The sequence below is a fragment of the Natator depressus genome, chromosome 1, assembly GCF_965152275.1.
Source record: "Natator depressus isolate rNatDep1 chromosome 1, rNatDep2.hap1, whole genome shotgun sequence".
NCBI lineage: Eukaryota > Metazoa > Chordata > Testudines > Cheloniidae > Natator > Natator depressus.
Window position 1 is genome coordinate 95,731,282 of NC_134234.1, and position 24,345 is coordinate 95,755,626.

The 24,345-nt window shown below is 40.4% G+C and overlaps 1 protein-coding gene across 3 annotated transcripts in view; it reads right to left on the reverse strand.

The window, feature by feature from the left end:
* The window catches only part of DZIP1 (DAZ interacting zinc finger protein 1), a 70,818-nt gene that overhangs the window by 22,953 nt on the left and 23,520 nt on the right, over nucleotides 1-24,345 (reverse strand). For 2 of the 3 annotated variants that reach the window (XM_074962659.1, XM_074962667.1), the window contains exons 7-10: nucleotides 23,834-23,974; nucleotides 19,854-19,902; nucleotides 17,279-17,335; nucleotides 2,590-2,649 (exon numbers count right to left, since the gene is read on the reverse strand). In XM_074962659.1, the coding sequence (XP_074818760.1) occupies nucleotides 2,590-2,649; nucleotides 17,279-17,335; nucleotides 19,854-19,902; nucleotides 23,834-23,974 (307 nt within the window). The remainder of the gene's footprint in view (nucleotides 1-2,589; nucleotides 2,650-17,278; nucleotides 17,336-19,853; nucleotides 19,903-23,833; nucleotides 23,975-24,345) is intronic. The other variant, XM_074962674.1, reaches the window with a different exon arrangement.

The following is a 24,345-nucleotide window of genomic DNA, read 5'->3' on the forward strand; positions in this document are numbered from 1 at the left end:
CCTTTAAAATTACGATGTAACAATACAGTGATGCTTGGTGTTAGCGTTATAATTTGTGGGTCAGGCGTTTTCCCATAGATGACAGTACTGGTAAAATACAAAATACTTAATCTGGGTTAAATGTGCAAAGGAATCAATTTGGATTATAAACTAAATGCAAGATTTTCAAAGGTGAGCGGTGACTTTGGCTGCCCAACATGAGACATCTTAAGGGGCCTGATTTTCAGTGGTGGTTGCTGAGCACTTTCTGCAACTCAGGTTCCTTTAAGGTGGCTCAGGCTTGGCAATCAAAAGTTGAGGCACTTAAAATCATTAGTTACTTCTGAAAATCTTGCCCTAAATGTATGTGAAACTGCAGCTAGTAGAAAAATTAATTTACAAAACGCTACTTTTGATAATTTAGAGAACAGTATTTTATACTCACCTTGCTTGTTATTCAATCTTATATCTTATTTAATAATTTTATATCTGATCTTGTCCTCAATAATTTATTCTGAATCCCTTTGTTTCTGTATTAATATTGTTTCTTAAAAGTATTCATTAACTTGCTGTTACTGTGGCTTAGAGCTATTTGTTCCTTTCTTATGCCTGAATGGAAACTTTGTAAGCCATAAAAAACAAAAATCTTTTAGGTACACTGCATAATCAGGAAATGGAAAACCACAAAAAGTCTGCAAATTGTAAATTATTTCAAATCCTTGTTTAAACTTCTTGTTTGCTTCAATTTTCAGCTCTTCTGGTACTCTCTGTGGACTCACTGTCACAGGAACTTGCTGAAGCCAAGAACTCAGAAAGATTCAAAAAGGGACTGGACGTTTATAGGGGAGTTAGAGTATCCAGAATTGTTGTAATTAATTAAAAAAATTGGAAGGGATACTAAACATCATGGTTCAACAATTAAACCAATCTCTAACTGAGACGAGGATTATATTTATTGTGGATGGCAGATTTCCCCATATCTTCCCACTGTGGGGTTCTCACACTTTCCTCTGAAATATCTGGTGTTGACAACTGTCAGACAGGATACTGGACTAGATGAACCTTGAGTCTGATACTGTCAGGCAATTTCTATGTTCCTCTCAAAAAGTAATCTTTATGCCCAGCAATTTTCATACTCTCCCACACAGATGTCTGTGACTGAAAACAAGAACATACTGACCTTTCTGTCTTTTCAGACTGTCCTCTTTCTTCGTTTTTTGTATTGCAAGATGTGCTTTTGGGCAGATCAAAGGAATCAAGAATAACTGGTCAAGACAGAAGATCTTTTATTGGACCAACTTCTATTTGTGAGAGAGAAAAACTTTCAAGCTTTCACAGAAGTCCAGACCTGAAGAAGAGCTCTGTGTAAGCTTGAAAGCTTGTCTCTCTGACCAGCAGAAGTTAGTCCAATAAAAGATATTACTTCACCCACCTTGTCTCTCTAATATCCTGGGATTGACATGACTACAACAACACAGCATATAAGATAGAAGATAGCAGACAGGAGCAGCAGATGGACTCAGAGAAAGGAAGGAGAAAATGCAAGCGAGCTCTACTAAAAATGGGTGAGAGCAGCTGGTTTCCTTGCAAAATCTCTCACTAAAGCACTGTACAGAAGTATTAACATTTTTCACATCATATCTTTTCCTTCAGGATTTAAACTGATTGCTTGTGAGGGTCAAGAAGGATTTTTCCTTTAATGTACAGTTCTGCAAAACTGTCTGCGTATTAAATATGCAATATGACATGAGAGAGAAGGTGTTGCCTTCCTCTGAAATATCAGGTACTGGCCAGTGCCAGGGGCAGGATACCATACTATGTGTTTGTTCTAGCATGGTAAATCCTAGGGCCCTGATTCTCCACTTATCCAAGCTGCACTAAGATGGAGTGGAGGAGCTGCCACAGACAGTGGGGTTTGGTACGATAATTCAGAGTTGCCTAGGCCTGGCTCAAGTTAGTGCTCCACAGGAGCAGCCCTCACTTCACTAATTGCAAAAAGTCTCTGGGGTCTTAGGACAGTAGAGGATGGGGCACCTCAGAGCTCAACTCCACCACCAATTTCCCACTTCCCATCCTGCTCACTCCTCATCCCCCATTACCTTACGCGGAGGGTAGAAAAGTTATTAATATAGAAGGCATCAGCACTGCCCTCACCAGATTTAAACCTCTGGAGAGTTCCCCTCCATGAACCATCACTGGCCACTTTAAGCTTATGCAAAGTGGTCTTAGCAAACCAGAGAACATTGCCTTATGATCTTTTATTAATAAATCTGATACTAGGTTATTTTGGTTAGTTAATATTGCTGTTTTACAAATATACAAAGAGCTTCATAAGAATGTATTCATTTGTGTAAAACTAAAACATCCAGATACCTAGAGAGATGTATGGAATATGCTTATTGCATAATTTTTTCGATCCCCATCAGACTATACTGAATCCGGATAGAGAAATTATATTTTACAAGCATCCACAACAAATGGGATAGTCATAAATCTTGCTCGAAACTACGGACAAATATTGTAGGTATCAAACAATGTTATCCATTTTTATTTTCAAATAAAATGTTTACAAGTAATGCCCACTACATTTTTGACTGATCCCATCATTACCTTTTTCCTCTTCTGAAAGCTCCTCTATGGGCTCCAGCATATGCACCAAGAGTGCCTTTTCTAATAATGAGGAAAAATAGGAATAGCAGACAAACAGGATAGAAAATGGTCAAGATCGAGGTCCAAAAGGGGAAGTTATGCAAAAGAATACATGGAGATGTCATTTTTGCTTTTTTCCCCCCCGACTGCTGATAACCTACCTCACAGATCCAAAAACTGAGGGCCCTATTCAATGTGACTGTTCATAGTAGCAAACATTACATTTGGTAGGATAGGGACCTAATACAATAATTACTTAATTTCTGATTGAGCTGCTTCTTAATTTAGATGTTACAATTGCCAAGTATAAAATGCACTGCAACAATGTAACAAAGTTTATTTGCAGTCGATATGGTAGTAAGGGTTTACAAAAAGAAAATGTAAATAGCAAGATGCATTAGTCCAAACACAGAAGTCCTCAAAAACATAATGCAAAAAAAATGTATAAATGAGTATAGTTAATTAAATTGGAGAAATATTAATTTCCCAATGTGTACATCCAAACGGGGGAAGAAGTTTTATAGACAAATGCAAAAAGACAAGGGTTGAAATCATGGCCCCATTGGAATCAGTGACAAAATTCACATTGACTTCAGCGTAGCCAGGATCTCACCCAGGGTCCCTGCCTCAAGGAGTATATAAAGTGTCCTCATTTCGTCTGATGAACATGGTGCTCCCACAACAAACTGAAGTGATTCTTCCAAAGATGGACAGATTTCACTTGCATCCTCCTGCCCATGAAAAATTTTACACAAATTAGGCCAGGTCACAGTATTTTTTTTAATATTATAGATTTAAAAATATTACATTATCTAATTTAATAAGAGAAGTAGGAGGGCATGGAAATATATTCTGTAAAATATGAGTATTCACACTGCATTAACTAAGTTCTTACTTAAACAAAAATGGGAACCTCTGTTCTCCCATTCTTAATAGTCAAAAGATAAAGTAATTAGGTATTTATCTTAACAGGTTTTGCTGTATTTGCTTATATTTTGGTATCAGTGCATGGATTTTTTTAATAGGTATTAATTTAGGGGCAAATCTGCCCCTGCCTCCACAAAAGGTCCCCTAGCACCAGAACTGGTTGTTCCACTGCATAAATAGGGGGAGTGGAGGAGGAGAGCTTCACTTTAAGGCAAATATCCCCGTTCCCTCATGGTTCCTGCATATCAGGGAGCAGAGGGCAGATGGAGATATGCTAGGCTACAGGTGGGCAAGGGGAAGGGTGTGACTGGGGTCATAAAAGACACATCTATTACAAAAACCCTCCAAACCTCTCTCTGTGGAGGGGTTGGGTGAGGTGCTGTACAGGCTTCTGAAGATGCTTCAATAAGGTAGCTACTCTTCCCATGCTCCCTAACTCTAAGGATGTGTCCAGCCCCTGACCTGGTTACTCACACAGAGAACTAGATTTAAGATTTACCCCTTAATTTGGTTCCCATATAATCTGCAACAAATCACAATCACTGAGAAAGCTTCTTACCTACTGTACTGCCACAGGATGAGAATGTGACTTCACAAGACCACTTAAAAGCAAAACTCTGCTGAGAGATTGCTTGGCCAGAAGCCTACTTTGCTGGCTAGCACTTGTTGGAATCTGCTACTGAGCTAGTTACTATATAATTGGATTAAAATGTCCTCATAATGTCTATACTTTCCTAAATGCAATCTGCTTAAGTGTTTCATGTCATCATGACACAATGCCTTGTCAGGTAGTTAGACTGTAACAGGAAATCCCAATTCCCAGCATCCAGGGTTTAAAATAATCTGCCACTCTACTTTATGGCTACCTGTTTCTCCCTCTCAGTATACTAGAATAGCTTTGAAGTTAAAATCAACAATATATGCAATAGTAACAGTGCTGAAAGCCATAAACCTAACTGTGCTATCCATAGCATCTTTGGTCATTCATTGCTGACACCAGAGATCAAACCCTGCATGATGGTGGAGAGGGGGAGTTGGGGTGGGGAGCGGAGGAAGAAACAAAAACACAACAAAAAAACAAACCAAACCAAAAAGTATTTCTCTTTGAGATAAGCTCTCCTTTGGACACTGGTGTGCACAAGTTTTAAGAAAAAAAAAGCAAACTCTATTACATAAACATAGAATCCAATATAAGAAAACACGAGTTGATCTGTATTGGGGGTAGCCGTGTTAGTCTGTATCCACAAAAACAACAAGGAGTCCGGAGGCACCTTAAAGACTAACAGATTTATCTGAGTTGATCTGCAACTCAGCCTTCTAACAAATGGGTGTGAGATCAGCCTGCTCACAAATGTTTCCTCTCTGATTACCAAAGAGAAACAAAGTTACCTGGGTCCCTTTTGAGTGCCTGATTGGGCCCCTCAGCTCCACATATTTACTCACCGAGACCCGGTACATCTGTGTGAAATCTAAAGGAAGGGCTAACTGTATGTTTGCTGGGAATAATATAGTGTCTCTAAACCAAGTCTCAGACCCTGGCACAAACTTTTTCCCTCAAAAATTATAAATATTTGTTGGAGAAGCATTTGAATTAATTCAGCGTCCCCATCTCCACCCCATCATAATAAATATTCCCCTTAACTAAATGCAGTTTTGATTGTTATAAGTTTAGTTAAAAAACTAAAAAAAACCTTTCCTGCACAAAAATAAAAAAGTCTAACTCCACCATATCACCTAGGCAAAAAGGAGGAGGATTTTGCAATATTCCCTGAAGTGAAAAAAACTCAGCCTCTTTTGGAATCATGGGTAAATCAAGTTACAGAGTCAAAGACCCTCCCCACCACTGAAAACATCCTGTCGCTAAAACCCTACCCCTGATTTTAAATCTGTAGCCTATCAGGAAGCGCATTCCAAGATAATTTCAGTGCGCAAGATGGAACATAGAGAGGCAGTCTCAGAGAACAAGAACTTACACCATGCTGAGCTTTGCAGATCACCTTGAATTGCACCAGAAAACAAAACTGGAAGTCAGTTCAGTTGACATAATACGCTCCCGGAGAGAAGCATCTCTTCATTCAGCCATATTCTGCACTAGCTGAGGTTTCTGATTGGTCTCACAATTGAGTTATATTTCAGTAATCCAAATGTGTGGGTGTTGATCACAAATGTATGGATAACTGCAGTGAGGTTTGCATCTAAAAATAAGATTATAATTTCTCCCAAGTAAAGAACATAAAAGGACACTTGGCTGTTTCTTCTTGGAAATCCAGAAACCAGCTGGGATCCAACAGGGCTTCTACACTGCAAACTGTGTTAACCTAACTTCCCCCACTGAGGGAGAAGAAAATCAAAGCTGAAAAATATAAGCAGCATCAAAAAAAAGGTTCCAATATGATTCTCTGAAAGATCTACACTTCACAGATTAGAATGAGCTTTCTGATTCAGCATCCAAAAATGCAGGTAAATCCCACAATGGACTTTTTCTAAATAACACCTCAAGACAGACCAAAATAAAATAAAATCAAACTTTAGGGATACAATTAGCTTAGAAAGAGGTGAACTGAACCTCCGGAAAATTCTGCCAGTTGAACAAAAAAGAAAAAATAAAGCCCATTATTCTACAAAAGAAAAACTTAGAACAAAAATTCAGATGGAAATTCTGAGTAGTCTGCTGAATAGCCAGTTATTGAAAACTGATCATTTCCAGAAGAAAATCAAATGTGGGAATGAAAAGTTAGCAGTCACAATTCAAATGCTAACTTCTGAAAATGTCTCTCTCTCCAGCTGAATGCAGAACTAAAGACTCCTGCCTTTAGCATATATTGGCTTTGAAAATTTTTTGAAACTTCTTACAGATTATCAGGGACTATTAGAAAAAAACCTGAAAGGTCTATTTTTAGACTCAAAGGATTCATCATATGAAGGACATTGCAGTTTTGCACAAACTAACTGTAGCTCGTAACAACTTGCACAAACTAACTGTAAACTAACTATAATTGTAACTAATTGCAATTTGTACAAACTAACCTCCATAATAAGTGAGCAGTGTGATCAGTAGTAGATGGTGTTCTGTGATTATATCAAAATGCAAGAGTATACCTGCTCTTGATAACTTCTAGAACCATGTAACTGTATTCTTTTGTGTCCTCCCAACTGTTCTCCTTTGCAACTTTTTTTTTTAATTTTATTTTATTTTATTTTTTGTGGGAGTTACCAGATATAAAGGATGCCTAAGTTTCTTCACTGGACAGTTACCACTAAAAGAAAAAAAAAATAGAATCATGTTTCAGAGGGATAAATACCAGGGAGAGAGAGGGGTTATTTAAGTTAAGCACCAATGCAGACACGAACAAATGGATATAAACTGGCCATCAACAAGTTTAGGCTCGAAATTAGGCGAAGGTTTCTAATCATCAGAGGAGTGAAGTTCTGGAACAGCCTTGCAAGGGGAGCAGTGGGGGGGAAAAAAACCTGACTTGCTTCAAGACTCCTATGAATTCCAGCTGTTGCATGGGGTCAAAGTGGACTTATGGGTATTTAGTTGTAAACCTAGTTATAGGAATAGATCTATAGCAGGGGTAGGCAACCTCTAGCACATGTGCCAAAGGCGGCACACGAGCTGATTTTCAGTGGCACTCACACTGCCCGGGTCCTGGCCACTGATCCGGGGGGGGGCTCTGCATTTAAATTTAATTTTAAATGAAGCTACTTAAACATTTTAAAAACCTTATTTACTTTATATAACTAAACTATTATAACTAAACTATTATTGTATGTATTATAGAAAGAGACCTTCTAAAAACGTTAAAATGTAATACTGGCATGCGAAACCTTAAATTAGAGTGAATAAATGAAGACTCAGCACACCACTTCTGAACGGTTGCTGACCCCTGATCTATTGTCTTTCATGTGTCTCTAAAGGCATCGGTGAAGGTATGTGCTTTGAGCAAACAATCGTCTAGATATTGAAATTGGGGAGAGGGATAGCTCAGTGGTTTGAGCATTGGCCTGCTAAACCCAGTGTTGTGAGTTCAATCCTTGAGGGGGCCATTTAGGGATGTGGGGCACAAAATTGGGAATTGGTCCTGCTTTGAGCAGGGGGGTGGACTAGATGTCCTCCTGAGGTCCCTTCCAACCCTGATATTCTATGATTCTATGAAATAACAAAATGCCTTGTTTGCGAAGGTGCCTCACTAGCGCAAAAAGAACCTTCAAGAATACCCTCGGTACCAAAGATAGACCAAATGGAAACACTTTGTATTGCAAATTATCTTGACCCAGAGTGAACCTCAGGAAGCTCCTGAGGGATGGGTGGATTGTGATATGAAAGTAATTGTCTTGTGGATCAAGGGCCGAGAACCTGTCCCCCTGGTAAAGAGATGGGTTTACTGCTGCCATGGTAACCATCTTGAAACGTTGTATTTTTACAAATTTGTTGAGTGCCCTTAGATCCAGAATGGGTCTCCAACCACCATTCTTTTTCTGTATCAGGAAGTAATTGGAATAGAAACCCTTGCCTCTGTGTTGGGTGCAAACTGGTTCTACAGCACTTAATTTTAGGAGGTAGTTTGTTTCCTCGCATAAAAGGTGCTCATGAGACAGGTCCCTGACGAGAGATGGAGGAAGGAGGGGTCGGGGGGGGGGGTATAGTAGATTGAGGGTGAGGAGGGAGGTAAAGTAGATTGAATATCCCTGGGTAATGATCTCTAGTACCCACTTGTCTGAGGTTATACACTCCCAGTTTTGATAAAAAGGAGTATGGCGGTCGCCAAATTGGTGGAGATATTTGTGTTGCTGTAGCAAATGAGACTGAGGTAACTCAGGGCCTTGACCAGCACATCAAAATTGTTGTTTGGATGTAGAAGTTTATGATGTCGATTATTGTGCGGCAGTCAGTTCCATTTTTGTAATCTCTGCTTCTTCCTTTGAGGATCATAATGCCTTTGGGGAGGAGGAAAGTGAGTAGGCTGGGATCTCTGTGCTGTCTGGTACTTACTAGGTCGTCTTCTTTGGGCAGGAGTGTAAATACCCAGAGAATGTAATGTGGCCCTAGAATCTTTTAATGTGTGGAGGGATTCATCCGTTCTTTGTGCAAACAATTTATATCCCTCAAAAGGGAAAGCCAGAGAAATGAAGCCAAGATGCTCTCCTTGTGACAACTGCCAGGGAGATGGAATCAGCAGCAATATGTGCAGTATCCAGAGATGCCTGCAATGCTGTCCTTGCAAGGAGCTGACCCTCAGCAACGATTGCCTGGAATTGCTTTTTCTGATGCCACAGGAGGTGTTCAATAAAGGCATTTAATTTAGAATAATTCGTAGGGTCATATTTTGCCCTGAGGGCTTGATAGTTAACGATCCTAAATTGTAGGTCTGCTGAAGAATAGGATTTATTTCCAAATAAATCCAGTCACTTCCAGTCCTTATCGTACAGGTGTCATTTTAACATGGTGTTGTCTGCCATGTTCATGAACAGTGTCAACAACCAATAAATTTGGGGAAGGGTGAGAAAATAGTAAGTCCCCATCTTTAGAGGGCACATAATATTTTTGTCCACCTTTTTGCACATCGGGGGTATTGTGGTTGGTGTCTGCCATATAGTTGTCACCGGATCAAGCAGCACTTCGTCGATGGGGAGTGCAATCTTTGTTGATGATGACATATACAGGATGTCTAGCAATTTATGCTGTGACTCTGACTTCTTCAAGCGGGATTTGCAGGGAATCCACTACCTTCTTAAAGAGGTCTTGAAATTGCTTGAAGTTGTCTGCTGTACCTGATGCGGGAGGCATGGCTGTGTAATCAGGAGATGATGAAGAAATGTTGGTCACCGGAGTATCTCCTCCTGTTCCTCAAAGGACTCCTCTTGAGGATCAGGAGATCTGGCTATTGAAGTTAAAGGAGATTGCCTTCCTTTATCCTTATGGGTGATGCTGGAGGTCCTCGAAATTTACTGTCTATATGCCACCCCAGGGTCCCAGTATGGCCACTGAGGTGATGGAAAGGGCATCAATGGGTATCCATATCAACTAGGTGGGTCTCTTCTACTCTGGTGGTAGATTGAAGGTACCTAAGTTTCTACACAGCTAGCTCCCTGGTGTTGTAATGGAGAACTTGGGACAGAGACCGAGTATAGGTCATCCCCATCATCTTCCTTGTAGTTGCCTGATGGGGTGGCACAGTCATGGATGGTGGAGTAGAATGTCTCAGTACTGAATGTAAGTCCAGGGATGTAGACATATTCATACCGCGCTTATGTTGGTGCCTAGTAAGCTTATGGACCGTGCCGGGGACCTCTTTCTCTTGGCTGATTCCCTACTTGGCGAACTTGTGGCCTGCTTTTTCAAGATTTCCTAAAATGAATCCAAGGATTTCCTCTTTGAAGTCATTGGATAGTATTCAGACTGATCCCATCAACATCATTGGATCGGTCTCAACGGGGACTGCTGTCCATGGGAGGTCCCAGGCCTAGGGTTGGAGGCTAGTGGGAGTGAGTTTTCCATCATAAGCAGTCTTAATTTTAGCACATGGCTCTTTCTGGTTCTGGATTTTAATTTGAGACAAAACATGCACTTCTGAGACATGTGTGCCTCTCCGAGGCGGTGAATGCAGCAGGAACAGCCATCAGTGACAGGAATGGCTTCCCAACAGGAAAGGCAGCGTTTAAACCCAGGAGAGCCAGGCTTTCCTTTTTTAAGGGTTCACTTCCCAAATGGAAAGAACTAGGGGAAAGCTAATTTACACTCAGGAGATAAAAAAAAAATAGTTTGCATGTAGAATAGTTACGAAATGAAAAGAGAAGAAGGAATTATTAACATTAACTAATAAAAGTTTTATTACTACTATGGAAAATGAGTAAGAAAAAACACTAAGAAGAATCTCTGTCAATGGCTTCTGCTAAGGTTACGCCTCAGGCCAGGGCAGTGGAGAAGGAACTGAGGGCGGTTTGCCCTCACAGTGCTATATAGCAGCAAAACAGAGCACGAGACAGGGAGAAGGCATGTGTGGGCCAAATGGACACTGCTACCAAAAATTTGCAATCTGAGGCGCAGGGACATGAAGACACCTAGAGTGGAGCAACCATAGGAACACTAATTGAAGAAGTACCAGGGAAAGCATAGTTAAGATTGCAGGGGCATGGGCCCATGCAACCCTAATTCTGCCTCTTTCAGCAATGCCCCAATATGTCCCGTTAGCACACATACCTTTACTATGCCAATCCTACAGTTGTGGATATGAACAAGCTCTTCACATCCTTTTACAGTCCATTCACTCTCACCTACAAGACTCCATCTAACACTATTAAATGATAAAAAAATGGAAAAAAAGGTTGCCCACACTACCTTCCCTTTGTTTCCCCCAGAACAGGCAATAGCCAATGGGAATTATCTGAATACACTCCAGGTGCACTAAGGGTGTCAGGTGTACCAACACCAGTTTTTCTCAATCTATTATATATATATATATATATATATATATATATATATATATATACACACTATATATATATATATATATATACACACACACACACACACACACACACACACACACTACCTGTATGTATACACACACACACTACCTGTATGGTCCTGAGGATGTCACATGGGCCATGGGTGCTGATTGGGCCACAGGTTAAAAACCACTGACCTACACTAAATGTTGAAGGCAGTAGTTGGTAAAGGTGTGTTTGTGTTATGAGGACATATGTGGATTACTTTGAGGTGTGTGACAGAGCTGTGATTATAAAATGAGAAGATCTGTTTAACATCCTTCCCTATGAGCAAGCAAAAGAAAGAGCTGCATGTGTACCTTCAGGATGTTATGTAATTAGCAGGGCACAGAGGTTATACTAGAAAGGGTACTATCGGTAGGAAGCTGGGAAATGAGAGCATCAAAGCATTTATTATCTTCATGCACTTCAGGTAAAGAGCGTGTGATCAGTGTCTGGTGTAGCTGTACTGAATGGTGGAGGAAGTAGTGAGTTCTGCTTGGTAGAGGTGTGTTTGTGAGATCTGTAGATTACTCTGAGGTGTGTGACGAGTTGTGATTGTGATAGGAGGAGATCTGTTTTTCACCCTCTCGTGTGTAAGGAGAGGAAAGGGAACAGGTGCCTGAGTACCTTTAAGATGCAGTATGCATCATTTCTATGATGAATTGTGTAAGTTATATCAGTAGCAGGCCTTGGTGCTTTTATGACAAAAGGATATTGTCAGCAGTGAGGTGGAATATAAGTAGATTCTAAAGCTTTAATGATGGTTAAATGAAATTGTAGGTTCAGATGGTATCCTGTATAAAATATACACCAGGAATAAGGCCCAGCCCATTTCTGCCCAAGTGAATTATTGCAATCTCTTGTAGATCATGACCAGTTAAGATATTGCAGAGTGGACAAAACATGATGCCAGTGCAGGCCACCTCTCTCCACCCAATCAGCCTCTGGACAGTAATCCCCATGTCATGATGTATTCCTTGCTCTCCTGCAAATTTCTGTAACTTTGTGACCAGGAATCACCCAGAAACCACACACTGAATACCCTGGCAGCATATTTCCCTGAGCAGTCAAGGTACCTGCACTATCAGTTCCAAAACTGTGCGCTATGTATCTGCGAACACCACATTAATCTGTCCTGAGATCAGGATGTAGCCACTTGTAGCCTGCCCCACCAGGGGCTAGTAAAATATAGATTTTCTCAAACAACCAGTCCAAGGTTTACCTACCGTCCATCCTTATTTCCTGACCCTTCTGCAGCCACAACCCCCTGTCTCCTATCCTGCCCCACCCCCCCACACAAAGTCTTCTGCCTTTGGTTCCTTCCCACCTGATATAACAAATATTTTGGGTAGACCAGCTGCTGATTATTTTGCCGAGTTCTCAGTAAACCTCCTCATACAATAAAAACATATTTTAACAGAAATTACTTGTAGCAAGAAACATTAATTATTAAATCTTTACTGCAGAGCTGTACAAAGGTTTGGACAAGAAACATCAATGAAGGGGTGTTCACCTGGGGAAACGGCATTAGCAACACACTTGAATACCCAGACAAGCATAAGGTAGCTGCCCAGAAGCCATCTCACTTTTTTTTTTCTTTGTTGAGGCATGCGCAGGGTAATCCTTCCAGACTACACATCTATACAAGTGAAGAAGTGAACACATTCTTAAATACAGTTCACAATTTGGGTGCCCCAAAGGCTTAGTGGGTGCCAGGCACTACTTTGGGAAAAACTGACAGATTGAGACCATTTCGACCCATATCATAGCTATAGAGTGATCTCCAGCTCTGTGCAAAAAAACAAAAACAAATTTTTTTGAAAAATGTCTATTTTTTTGGAAGGAGGTGGGGGAGTCTTATATCTCCACAACTCCTAGTTCAAAGAACCCAAATTTGGGTGTCTAATCTTCCCCTCCACCTTCCTAAAACACACCAAATTTCAAAGGAATCTGATTAAGCATGTTGAAATTAGAGGGCTTAAACAGGTCAACTTTTAACCAGAGTTGTAACACACCCTTAACTATAGTGGCACATGTAGTGGCAATGTAATTAAAAGACAGTCCTTGCCATACGTTCCAGCCAAATTCAAAATGAAAAGAAAGTATAAAACGTGAAAACTCTTTTGCTGTAAACTGACACTGTTGGTGAATGTAATATATTCAAAACTCATTCCTTTACCCTTGTTCTCATGCGTACCTATACTCTGAAACGTCACTCTTTTAGGGATCCAGTATCACATCTGATGTCAATAAGCAATCTGCCCAAGTTAGAGAATCATAAACTACCGATTAGGTAAATTAGTTTAGCTCCTTAACAATTCAGGATAGTCATAACACCTCACCATTTATGCACAGTAAAATAAACACATTTAATTATTTCTCCATTATTTCACACATACAAATCAAATTTCACAAAGGGGTGTCAGATGCAGACTGTGATGCATGCATATTTTAAATAGATATATTGTATATCAGTTCACTTCTAAGAAATCACATATTGCACATGAGCAGTCTGATCATATGCTAAAATTTTATTAATTTTAAACCTAAATATGTCAAATGTACATGTTTTCAATTATGACTAAGTCCAAATCAGATTTACTTCATTTTAAGTTTTTAGTGTACCAACTAATGAATGCACTGATAGAGAAAGAGAGAGACTCTATAGCCTAGTGGCTAGGGAACTCACCTAGGATTTGGGAGAACCAAATTCAAGACCCTGCTCAAAATGAATATTTAATTACTTATACAAAGTGAAACAGCTCCAGCAAGAGAGACTGAGAAAGGTCCACCCAAGAACACCCAATAACCTGGTGGTTAGGGCACTCACCTGGAATATGGGCTCAGGTCCCTGCTCTGCTCATTACAATCCAGGAGCATGCCCTAACCACCAAGGTATTGACTATAATTAGGGGTCTACTTAAAGTGCAGAGAAATCACACATTTTTGGTGGGCTGGTCACGGCATAAACAGCAAATTCTGCAGATGTGTTACACATGCATGAAATTTGCTATTTATGCCATGACCAACCCGTGAAAAATGTGTGATTTCTCCACAGCATTTCTCGAACTGGGGGTCCCGACCCAAAAGTGGGTGGCAAGCCTATTGTACGGGGACCGCCGTATTGACACCCTCACTTCTGCGCTGCCTTCAGAGTTTGGCGGCCGAAAAGCAGCAGCTGCTAACTGAGTGCCCAGCTCTGAAGGCAGAGCTGCTGTCCGCAGCAGCGGAGAAGTCAGGGTGGCACGGTATGGTATTGCCACCCTTACTGCTGTGCTGCTGCTGGTGGCAGCGCTGCCTTCAGAGCTGGGTGCCCGGCCAGAAGCTGCCACTCTCTGACTGCCTAGCTCTGAAGGCAGTGCAGAAGTAAGGGTGTCAATACCATGACCCCCCTACAATAGGCTTGTGACCCCCTTGTGGGTTGGGGTCCCCAGTTTGAGAAACACTGTGCACTTTTGTACACTTTTACCCCATAGTATAAGCAGATTTCACAGGGGAGACCAGATTTCACGGTCTGTGATGCAGTTTTCACGGCTGCGAATTTGGTAGACCCCTAGCTATGATAGGATCTCTCCCTCTCTCTTGTTTTTCCACAAGAACGGTCTGGGTTTTGCATGCTAGGGGATAGGCTGACCTGGCTTATTGTCTAACTCCAAGAAGTGGTTCATGGCTCAAGTGGAGGGTAGCACCTCCCTCCAGCCTGTCAGACACTTAAGGCCTAGATCAATGGCAGTAAGGTGCCTAAACACCTTTGAGGATCTGGACCTAAGCCTCACCCCTTTCCTCTGCATTTCACTCATGTCTAATTTAGATGGCTCCCCACGCAGCTTGCTGGCTTCTGATAATCCCTTCCGTAGGCACCTAACTGTCTCCATGCATTGTATGGGGAGTCTGAGTGCCGTACGTGGGGTTAAGGATTCCAGTAGGTGACAGGGCACCTAGGGCTTAGGTGTTGCAACACTGAGTGAAGTTCCTCTGTGGATTTAGCCCTAACTGCCTAAGTCACTTTTGAAAATGAGGTTCAGACTTCTAAATGAGGTTTAGGCACTTTTGAAAATTGTATCCAAGATTATACTTTCCAGAAGTAATTCTATCAAAAAAAGGTAATAGTCTGGGTATTACAGATATGGGCAACTGCTTTGATCGGACTATGATAGATCTTCTGATTTCAAAATGGCCTAATAAAAAAAAAAGCAGTAGTATTTATTCAAATTGCTAGGAAACGCAGATATTTTCAGAATGGCATTAGAGGTAGCTACGTTACATCCTTTGGTTATACAGCTAGTTTCCATGAAAATCTTTGAAAAGTTAGGGGAAGGCTCTAGTTTCCACTAACCTTTATAAGCAGAAATTTGGAATCTTAATGACAAAAAAAAAAAAAATGCAGAAGGGAGGAAAGTAGAGGGGGAGACAGAGAGACAGAGAGAGACCTGCAGAGATAAATAAAACGATCATCAACAAAATCATGTAAAGTCAACACGCTCATTGGGGTTTCATTAGTAAACAACATTGAAACTTCTGCATACTGACAAAGAGCAATCTTTTTCTATGTTGAGAAGTGTTATAAAATGCAAAAGAATCCACAAGAGCAGAGAAATGAGGAGAACATGATCATTGAAAGTGCTGATGTAAATGAGCAAGTCAGAGAACTAAAAGTGATTAATATTAAAAAAAAAATTTCTCCTACTGCAGATGAAAAAGGAAAAAAATGGACTGGTTAAAATAATGCTTTATGTTATTTTACAATTATGAACACTGAGGAGTTATACCTGAAGAAGCACACCCTCTTGACAACACCAGATCCTTGAACTCTGATTCCATATCTAAATTACTTAAGACTTTCCTTCCCCTTCCCATCTTGGTGTATAAGAAGTTGCTTGAGTGTAAAAAGATAGAAAACTTATAAATATGTTTTTATTATTACTTTTCCACTCCATTTAAAAAAATGTATTTCACTAAACTATTGCCGACTATAGGTTAGTAATAAATGTTACTTTAATATTATTTGAATACTACTACTTTGTAATACATAAAAAGCCCTTGAAACTTAATTAATGTATTATTTCCAATCACAGCATATCTTTTCAAATCAGTATTTTAGTTTCAGTTGCTCACTCCTGATTAAGTTGTCTAAAACTTTCATAACATGTGGAACCTTTTTTCCACTCTCTATTTTTGGATACCTCTGAACTTAAACTTTTATTGTCAAACTAGAAAAATTATAGAAGCTTCTCTGAGAAGTATAAAATTTCCTCTCTCTGTGGTGTTTCTTACAATGGTTCGTTTAGAAATCAAATTTAATTTAACAATTTTAGATTTTTTTTTTCAAAATTAATTCACACAGCATACATAGTAATATTCATAATACATAAAAACCTAACACAACACCCACAACTCTATCACTTTACTATTTGAAATGTTATTCAGAAAAGAATCTTATTGATCACTGAAGATTTCCAGCTACCATGGTAACAGTATTAGTCATTGTTTTGAAAGTTGAGACCCACTGGAAGCTATTTTGATATTCTCAACAACAAAATATTGCTTTTGTTTAAAAAGAAAAAAATTAAAGCAATAAGACATGATACAGTATGATGATACATTCTTAGACATATCACTGCACTCAAAGTAGGATGATTGAATACAATGTCAATGTAGATTTTTTCCAGTATTAGACATCAGAATATGTGGACTAGTAAACCAAAATATTGACCTACAGTACGCAAAGACAATAATCCCAACAGGAGAGTTGTAGCTTCCTGATTATTTCTGTCATAGTTTCCATCCAACTAATGATTGAAACCACATGAAAAAAACATTTTTTTCCAAGACTCACAGCAAACAAACCACTTCACACGCACTCTTTAGGCAAACACCAGTTTGTTCACTGTTAGTGAAAAAGAAAGTCACAATTTTGCTTCCCCTCCACTATTAGTTCCAATGATCAGTTGGAAAAACAAATTACATAGAATACACCAGGAAGGTAAAAATCATCTATCTTGTGGGAATCACTCTCAAAGCAGTCAGATTTTATACCTACCCACCTCAATAGTGTCCCTTTACATGTATTTTAGAACAATGTTTAATGTGAGAATTAAAGCACAGTTAATTAAATTGTATTCTCCATTGAATTTAAGTATTGTCATAGAAATGATCCCACAGATGATAAATTGTAAAGACTGAGTATTAGATTTACATGTACTGAAACTGAGTCTATTACAGAACTTACCATGTGCATCGGGTAGACTTGATTTACGTTCTACAACATGCTGTGCTGGAGCATTCACTAAAACAGCACAAAAGAAAGAAGGTAACAACAAATGTCTTACAGTACACAATAACAGATGTATACATTCAAATATAGCAGATATTTACTTATACAGTAGAACCTCAGAGTTACAAACACCAGAATTATGAACTGACCAGTCAACCACATACCTCATTTGGAACCAGAAGTATGCATTCAGGCAGCAGCAGAGACCAAAGGGGCGGGGGAGAGGGGAAGCAAATACAGTACAGTACTGTGTTAAACATAAACTACTAAAAAAATAGAGGGAAAGCAGCATTTTTCTTCTGCATAGTAAAGTTTCGAAGCTGTATTAAGTCAATGTTCAGTTGTAAACTTTTGAAAGAATCACCATAATGTTTTGTTCAGAGTTACGAACATTTCAGCGTTATGAACAACCTACATGCCCAAGGTGTTTGTAACTCTGAGGTTCTACTGTAGCACATTTATAAATTAATTACGGAACATATTTCAAGGGAAAGACAACATTTTATACCAACAGAGTTTCCAAAATAGTAAAAGGTTGCTTTACTAAGGAATTGAAGTGACAGTATTATCAAGTTGCTGGAGATGGGAGAGGTAAACCTGAAATCCTGCTCTGCCACTGAGTTGTAGGTGTAAACCTGGCCAAGTCACTTAACCTGTTTTTGTCTCTGTTTTCTAATGTGTGAAATGCTTCCTGTAATAGCCTAGTTTGTCCCTTGTGACAGCAGTGAGGGCCCAGGACTAGCTGATTCCAATGCATGGCTCCTTTAGGAACAGGTAGTTCCGGGAAAGCTCCCCAGACCAAGATGGAAATGGTGTCCAGAAGTCATGCCGCTGAACGTTATTAAAGCTCTTAGCTCAGTCAAAAGCAAGCCTGGAGTCAGGAGAAGATTGCAGGGAGAATCTCCTGTGGTGAACCACGATGATGATGGGCTATGAAACCCTAACAGGATTCAAAAAGGCTGGACTGTGAAGACTCTGCCCCAAGGGAAGGAAGAACTTGAGTCCAGGGACCAGGGCTAGGAAAAGACCTGGGAGGGAAGATGGGGGGGAAAGAGGTTTCACCAGAGAGGCTCAGGAGTCAGAGTGGGACTCGCAGAGAGTCTCAAGTAGAGATGGAACTGGGGATCCAAGAAAGAGCCAGAGTCAGAAGTCCTGAAACAGGGGTAAATTGGAAACCCTGACTAAGCAAGGGTAGAAGCCTGAATGAGCCAAAGGAATCATGTGTTTATTTTGTGAGGACTTAATAAATCAGGCCCTAAGAGGGAGGAATGTTACGTTTCTTGGGATTCCCTTGGAGACCTTACTACTCAGCTTATCCACAACACCTCGTCCAGTTCTGGAAGAACACTCCGTCCAGCTCTCTGGGATTCAAAAATCTCAGTTCAGCTCCAGCTCATCACTCAGGTTACTTTATTAGGCATGTAACAGCTCTTTGCCCACACTGGTCAGGCCTAGACGCAGGGGGTTTGGGTACAGGGTGATATCATAATTTCAATTCATGTCACGCATCACACTGTGTATATACATTCTAGCTACTAACATCTACGCTTCTTACATGTGAGGTCCAATCACTATGCAGATAGCTTAAGGCAAGCTTATCAGTTCAGACTGCTCCTGCCTACTTTGTTCACTATAAACATACCAACCATCATTAGTTTTGTTAGTTTCTGCCTCCCTTATGTTCTATAAACATATACACAATAGTTAGTTGCTTCAGCAATTATTTGTTCAGGTTTATTCAGCAGTTACTTGTTCAGGGCTGTCTTAGCGGACATGAGCAGACTCAACTTAAGACAAGTTAGCCCTACAATGTTAAAACTCTTAGCCACAGGAGAACCAAGAGGGGAACTGAGATGAGGCGACTGCAGCGCCAGCTCTACAGAGGTATGCTCTGGGACTCCACCCTGCAACATCTGCCTATATTTTAGGGCTTGTAAGGTTTAACTAACTGTAAAGTTATTTGAGATCCTCAGATACAAAGTGCTATCAGTGCAAAGCATTATTATAGTTGTTAAAACTGTTTGTAAATTATTGAATTTCATCTGCCCTCTCAATATCTGTCCTTTGTATGCACGTGAAGTAAATCTCCACCTGCCCAAGATGCCGATAGGCACCCAACAATAAAACTATTCAAGCTAAAGTATTTTTAAAACCCAAACCAAAAGTTGTAAAATAATTTACATTTTAAAAATTATTAAATACCATGCTTTCATTTCGCCTCCCTTCAAGTGTTCAGCTTTGTGCCTTGTAAAACCTTAAGGTTGCAAATCTGTGCAGGTTTGACACACAACAGAAAAGAGGCAAGGAACCAGCAGCACTGACACAATATGAAGTACAGTTACATTGCAAGCGCCGATTTGATTTTTAAAATTAAATTTGTGAAGTTCAAGTATCAATTTGTAATGTACTGTACCATTTGCACTAGGATAACTGTATTTTAGCATTTTGTATTAGGATAACTGAACCAAAATGTTAGACTCAGAAGTAGAATAAACCTAATTTATAGCCTTTTCTTATAGCCTGCACTTACCATCATGTGGTTTGACGCTTATTAGTGGTTTTGTGGACAACTGTTTTATCTGAAACAGAAAAAATTACAATAAGGTGAGGACACAGTTAGAAATGGATGCCATAAGACTGAATAAAATAATTGTCCTCAAATACAAAGCCTCAAATGAAAATAATTATTGAAGTATATAAAGCCTAACAAAATTTCCACTATTGCCAAAAGACAGGATGACAGGAATGATTATTTAAAATGCTACATAGATGAAGAAATTTTGTTTTCATTGGACTCCACTTCATTCAACACTCAAGCTGCATGGTGCTCAGTGAAGGAGGACCCTGCAATGCAGGAGGGTTTCAGAGCTCGGGCTCCAGCCCGAGCCCAGAAATCTACACAGCAATGAAACAGCCCCATAACCCTAACCCCATGAGCCCAATTCAGCTGGCATGGGCCAGCTGGGGGTTTCTCTCTGCTCTGTAGACATACCTCATATGCCATTCGACTATGCAGTGAAATAGGCAGGGGTCCTATGGGAGCTTGTATCGTTTACTACATGCTGTATTTCCAACTTCTACAGTGGGGCCTGAAGTCCAGCCCCAATCCAACAAAGACCTTAAGCACATGCTTAATTTTAAGTGTGTGAAAAGTCCCATTGATTTTCTCTGGTCCCCAACCATATTCACTACACAGTTCAGCCTCAGTTGCCACTCAGCCTGTGCAATGAACAAAGATGGGGTTCTGCAGAAAAACATTTAGATAATCATTAAGGTTAAGATTCTGTCATGGGTATTTTTAGTAAAAGTCAAGGGAAGATCGCAGACAATAAACAACATTTCACAGAAGCCTGAGACCCGTCCCCGACTTTTACTAAAAAAATCCTGGTGTGGGGGGGGACTAACAGTTGAGCACTGCCGGGGGCTGAGCCTCGGAGCTGCTCCAGCATCATGGCTGCTCCTGCAGCAGTGGCTGACTGCCGCTGCTCCAGCTACAGAGGGCTGACCCAACCCCAGCTGCTGCTTCAGCCCTGGGGCTTCTGATCAGGCGGCCCAATGGCTGACTGCCGGCCACTGCTCCAGAGGCCCCTGCTCTGGCATCCGTGGGGCTGACAGTTGCTCCAGCCCTGCCCCTGCGCAAGCAATTGTGGAGGTCCTGGAAAGTCAAGGAATCTGTGACCTCCATGACAGAACCATACCTTTAATAATCATATAATTTAAAAGGTGTCCTGGGGCCCAATTGAGCAAAGCACTTAAGCCTGTGTCATATTTAATGTATAAGCAACTGGAGACACATCAAAATTTGCTCCAGTACATAAAGGTTGATCACATATAGCAAGAGTTCTTCAAGATGGTCTCTGCAAATTCCCACTCTTGGGATGTGCTGATGGTGCTTAGTGCACCCCATGCATGGGAAATGTGCAGAGATTGCTTGAAGAATCATAACTTTAGCATTTATAGACTTTTGAGGCCTTCATTATGAAACCCTGAAGTTCTTGTATCACAGTTCTTTGCAAGGAACTTCTTAGATTTTTAATTTATTTTTTGCATTTAGAAACAAATTTTTATCATTTATAGCTATTTGCTAAACAACAGTAGAACACAGTGTCCTGCATAATTTTTTTACTCATCAAACCAAGGCTATAAGTGAATGTTTCTGAAGTATGTCTTATGTCTATTTCTTTCTAGTCAAATTTCATTTAATGTCCTCATGAAGGTTAGTTATATTCATTTAAATTCAACATCACATTCCTTTATAAACCCATTCTGACTTTGATCAATCTGTATTTATAAAAGTGTTCTTATTTTGTCCTTAGTAAATTTCCTGGTAGAAAGGTCAGACTTGAACTTTTTAACTTACCAATATTTTAAAAGGATCAAGGAAAATATTGAGATCATGTTCAGTTCTCTTTAGTCCCTCACCCTATTTCCAGTGATGATTTCCAAATTCTTAATGCTACTTTTTAATTTGCTTGATATCTTCCTGTAAAATATGCTACCGTATTCATTTCCCTATTGACACATGCTTCCATCCTTGGCACATCCAACCCATCAAAGGTCTCAACTCATAGTGTGTCACCTGAATGGTACCTCCTTTCATGATCTATCCAGTCTAGCTTTCAGTTTCTCTCAGCAATCTCATCTGCTGTTCAAGCCCTTCCACTTTGAGGAACTTTGACCTTCATAGTTGCCTTTCAGAAAAGGAGCCTTGAGATCCTTTATGAGACATTTTATAACCCAGGTAATGCTGATTTCCTTTGGAGATGTCACTTTTCTTGTATGGAGTTTGTCTGAGACTAAGTACTCTTCTGCATCTGCTTCTCTGAATATACTATTTAATTGTATTTTATTTATTGCTCAGTAGGTTTCTGACTCTCAGCTGTAATTTTTTGTTATGGAAAATGACTTAAGAGTTGCTACTTGCTAACCAGCCACACAAATCTTGGCCCCCCATTGTGCAAAGACTTATGCATGTGCTTAAAATTAAACACTTTCTGAAGTCTGCAAAATCAGACTCTTGTTGATAAGCACACACAATTTAACACAGATACATTAATAGATTTTTAAAGCCAGAAGGGACCATTATGATGATCTAAACCAGAGGTGGGCAAACTAGTGGCCCGTGGGACCCTCCTGCCTGGCCCTGAACTCCTGGCCCGGGAGGCTAGCCCCAGCCCCTCCCCCAGTGTTCCCCTTTCCCTGCAGCCTCAGCTCACTGCGCTGCCAGCGCAATGCTCTGGGCAGTGCGACTGCGAGCTCCTGGGGCAGCACAGCTGCAGAGCCCGGCCTGACCCAGTGCTCTGTGCTGCGCAGTGGCGTGGCTGGCTCCAGCCATCGGTGCTCCAGGCAGTGCGGTAAGGGGGCAGGGAACGGGGTTTGGATAGAGGGCAGGGAAGTTCGGTGGGGGTGGTGGTCAGGGGGTGGATGGGGTCGGGACAGTCAGAGGGCAGGGAATGGGAGGGTTGAATGGGGGCAGGGGTCCCAGGGGGGCAGTCAGAGGACAGGGAGAAGGGGTAGTTGGATGGGGGCAGTCAGGAATGAGAGGAGGGGTTGGATGGGGCAGTGGGGAGCAGTCAGGGGTGGGGGTTCGGGGGGCGGTCAGGGGATGGGGGCCTTGATGGGGCAGGAGTCGGGGGGCCGTTAAGGGACGAGGGCTAAGCCACGCCTCGCTGTTTGGGGAGGCACAACCTCCCCTAATCAGCCCTCCATATAATTTCTGAAACCCGATGTGGCCCTCAGGCCAAAAAGTATGCTCACCCCTGATCTAGACAGATCTACTGCATAACACAGGCCATACAACCTCACCCAGTAATTTCTGCATCAAGCCCACAAACTGTTTGAACTATAGTATCTCTTTTAGAAATCTATCCAGTCTTGATTTAAAGACTTGACGTGATGGAGAATCCATCACATTCCTAGGTTAGCTGTTTCAATGATTAATTATCCTTGTGGTCAAAAAATTGTGCCGTATTTCTAGTCTGAATTTGTCTAGCTTCATTTCTAGCCATTAGATCTTGTTATACCCTTTTCTCATAAATTAGAACAGTGTCTACACTCAGAAATCTCTTCCCAGGTAGATACCTGTAGACCATAACCAAGTCAACTCTTAACCTTGTCTTGGATAAACTAAATAGACTGAGCTTGCTAAGTTTCTCACTGTGAAGTATGTTTTCCAGACCTCAAATCACTACTGCTGATCTTTCCTGAGTCCTTTCAAATTTGATAAATCTATGAATGGGATTTCTGATCGGGTTGACTGCAACAATAGAAGATTGAATTTGATGGCCCAGGCGGACTCTTTTAGAAGTACGGCCATCAAAACCAATACAGTATTCCAGTAATGATCTCACCAATGCCACTTACAGAGGTAAAACCACCAATTTGAGTTTTAGGAGAATACTGATTTATGAAAATTGGAAATTCATCCACAGATTACAGTATTTAAAAAAAAAATCTCTTCTCACATGCCCCCAAGGTTTTAGATACCCAAGAATATGTTATAAAACAGACCTGCTGTTTTTGAGAAATAATCAGCTCGTTCTGTTCCTGAAGCCTCTGCCCTAGCTCCTCTATCCTTTTCTTATAGAAGATGTTACTTGCATTTAGGTCCTCTGTCATTGATGATTTAAGCTTCTCAATCTGTGACAGCAGCTACAAAATAAACCAGTGAAAAGTAACTAATTGTTAATATTACATAAATTAGGGTTGTTGATTAATCACAGTTAACTGCCGCAATTAACTAAAAAAAATTAATTGTGATTAAAATAATTAATCTCAATTCATTACAGTTTTAATCGCACTATTAAATAATAGAGTACCAATTGAAACATATTAAATATTTTGGATGTTCTTCTACATTTTCATATATATTGTATTCTGTGTTGTAATTGAAATCAAAGTGTATATTTTTGATTACAAATATTTGCACTGTAAAAATGATAAACAAAAGAAATAGTATTTTTCAATTCACCTTATACAAGTACTGTAGTGTAATCTGTTTACCGTGAAAGTGCAATTTACAA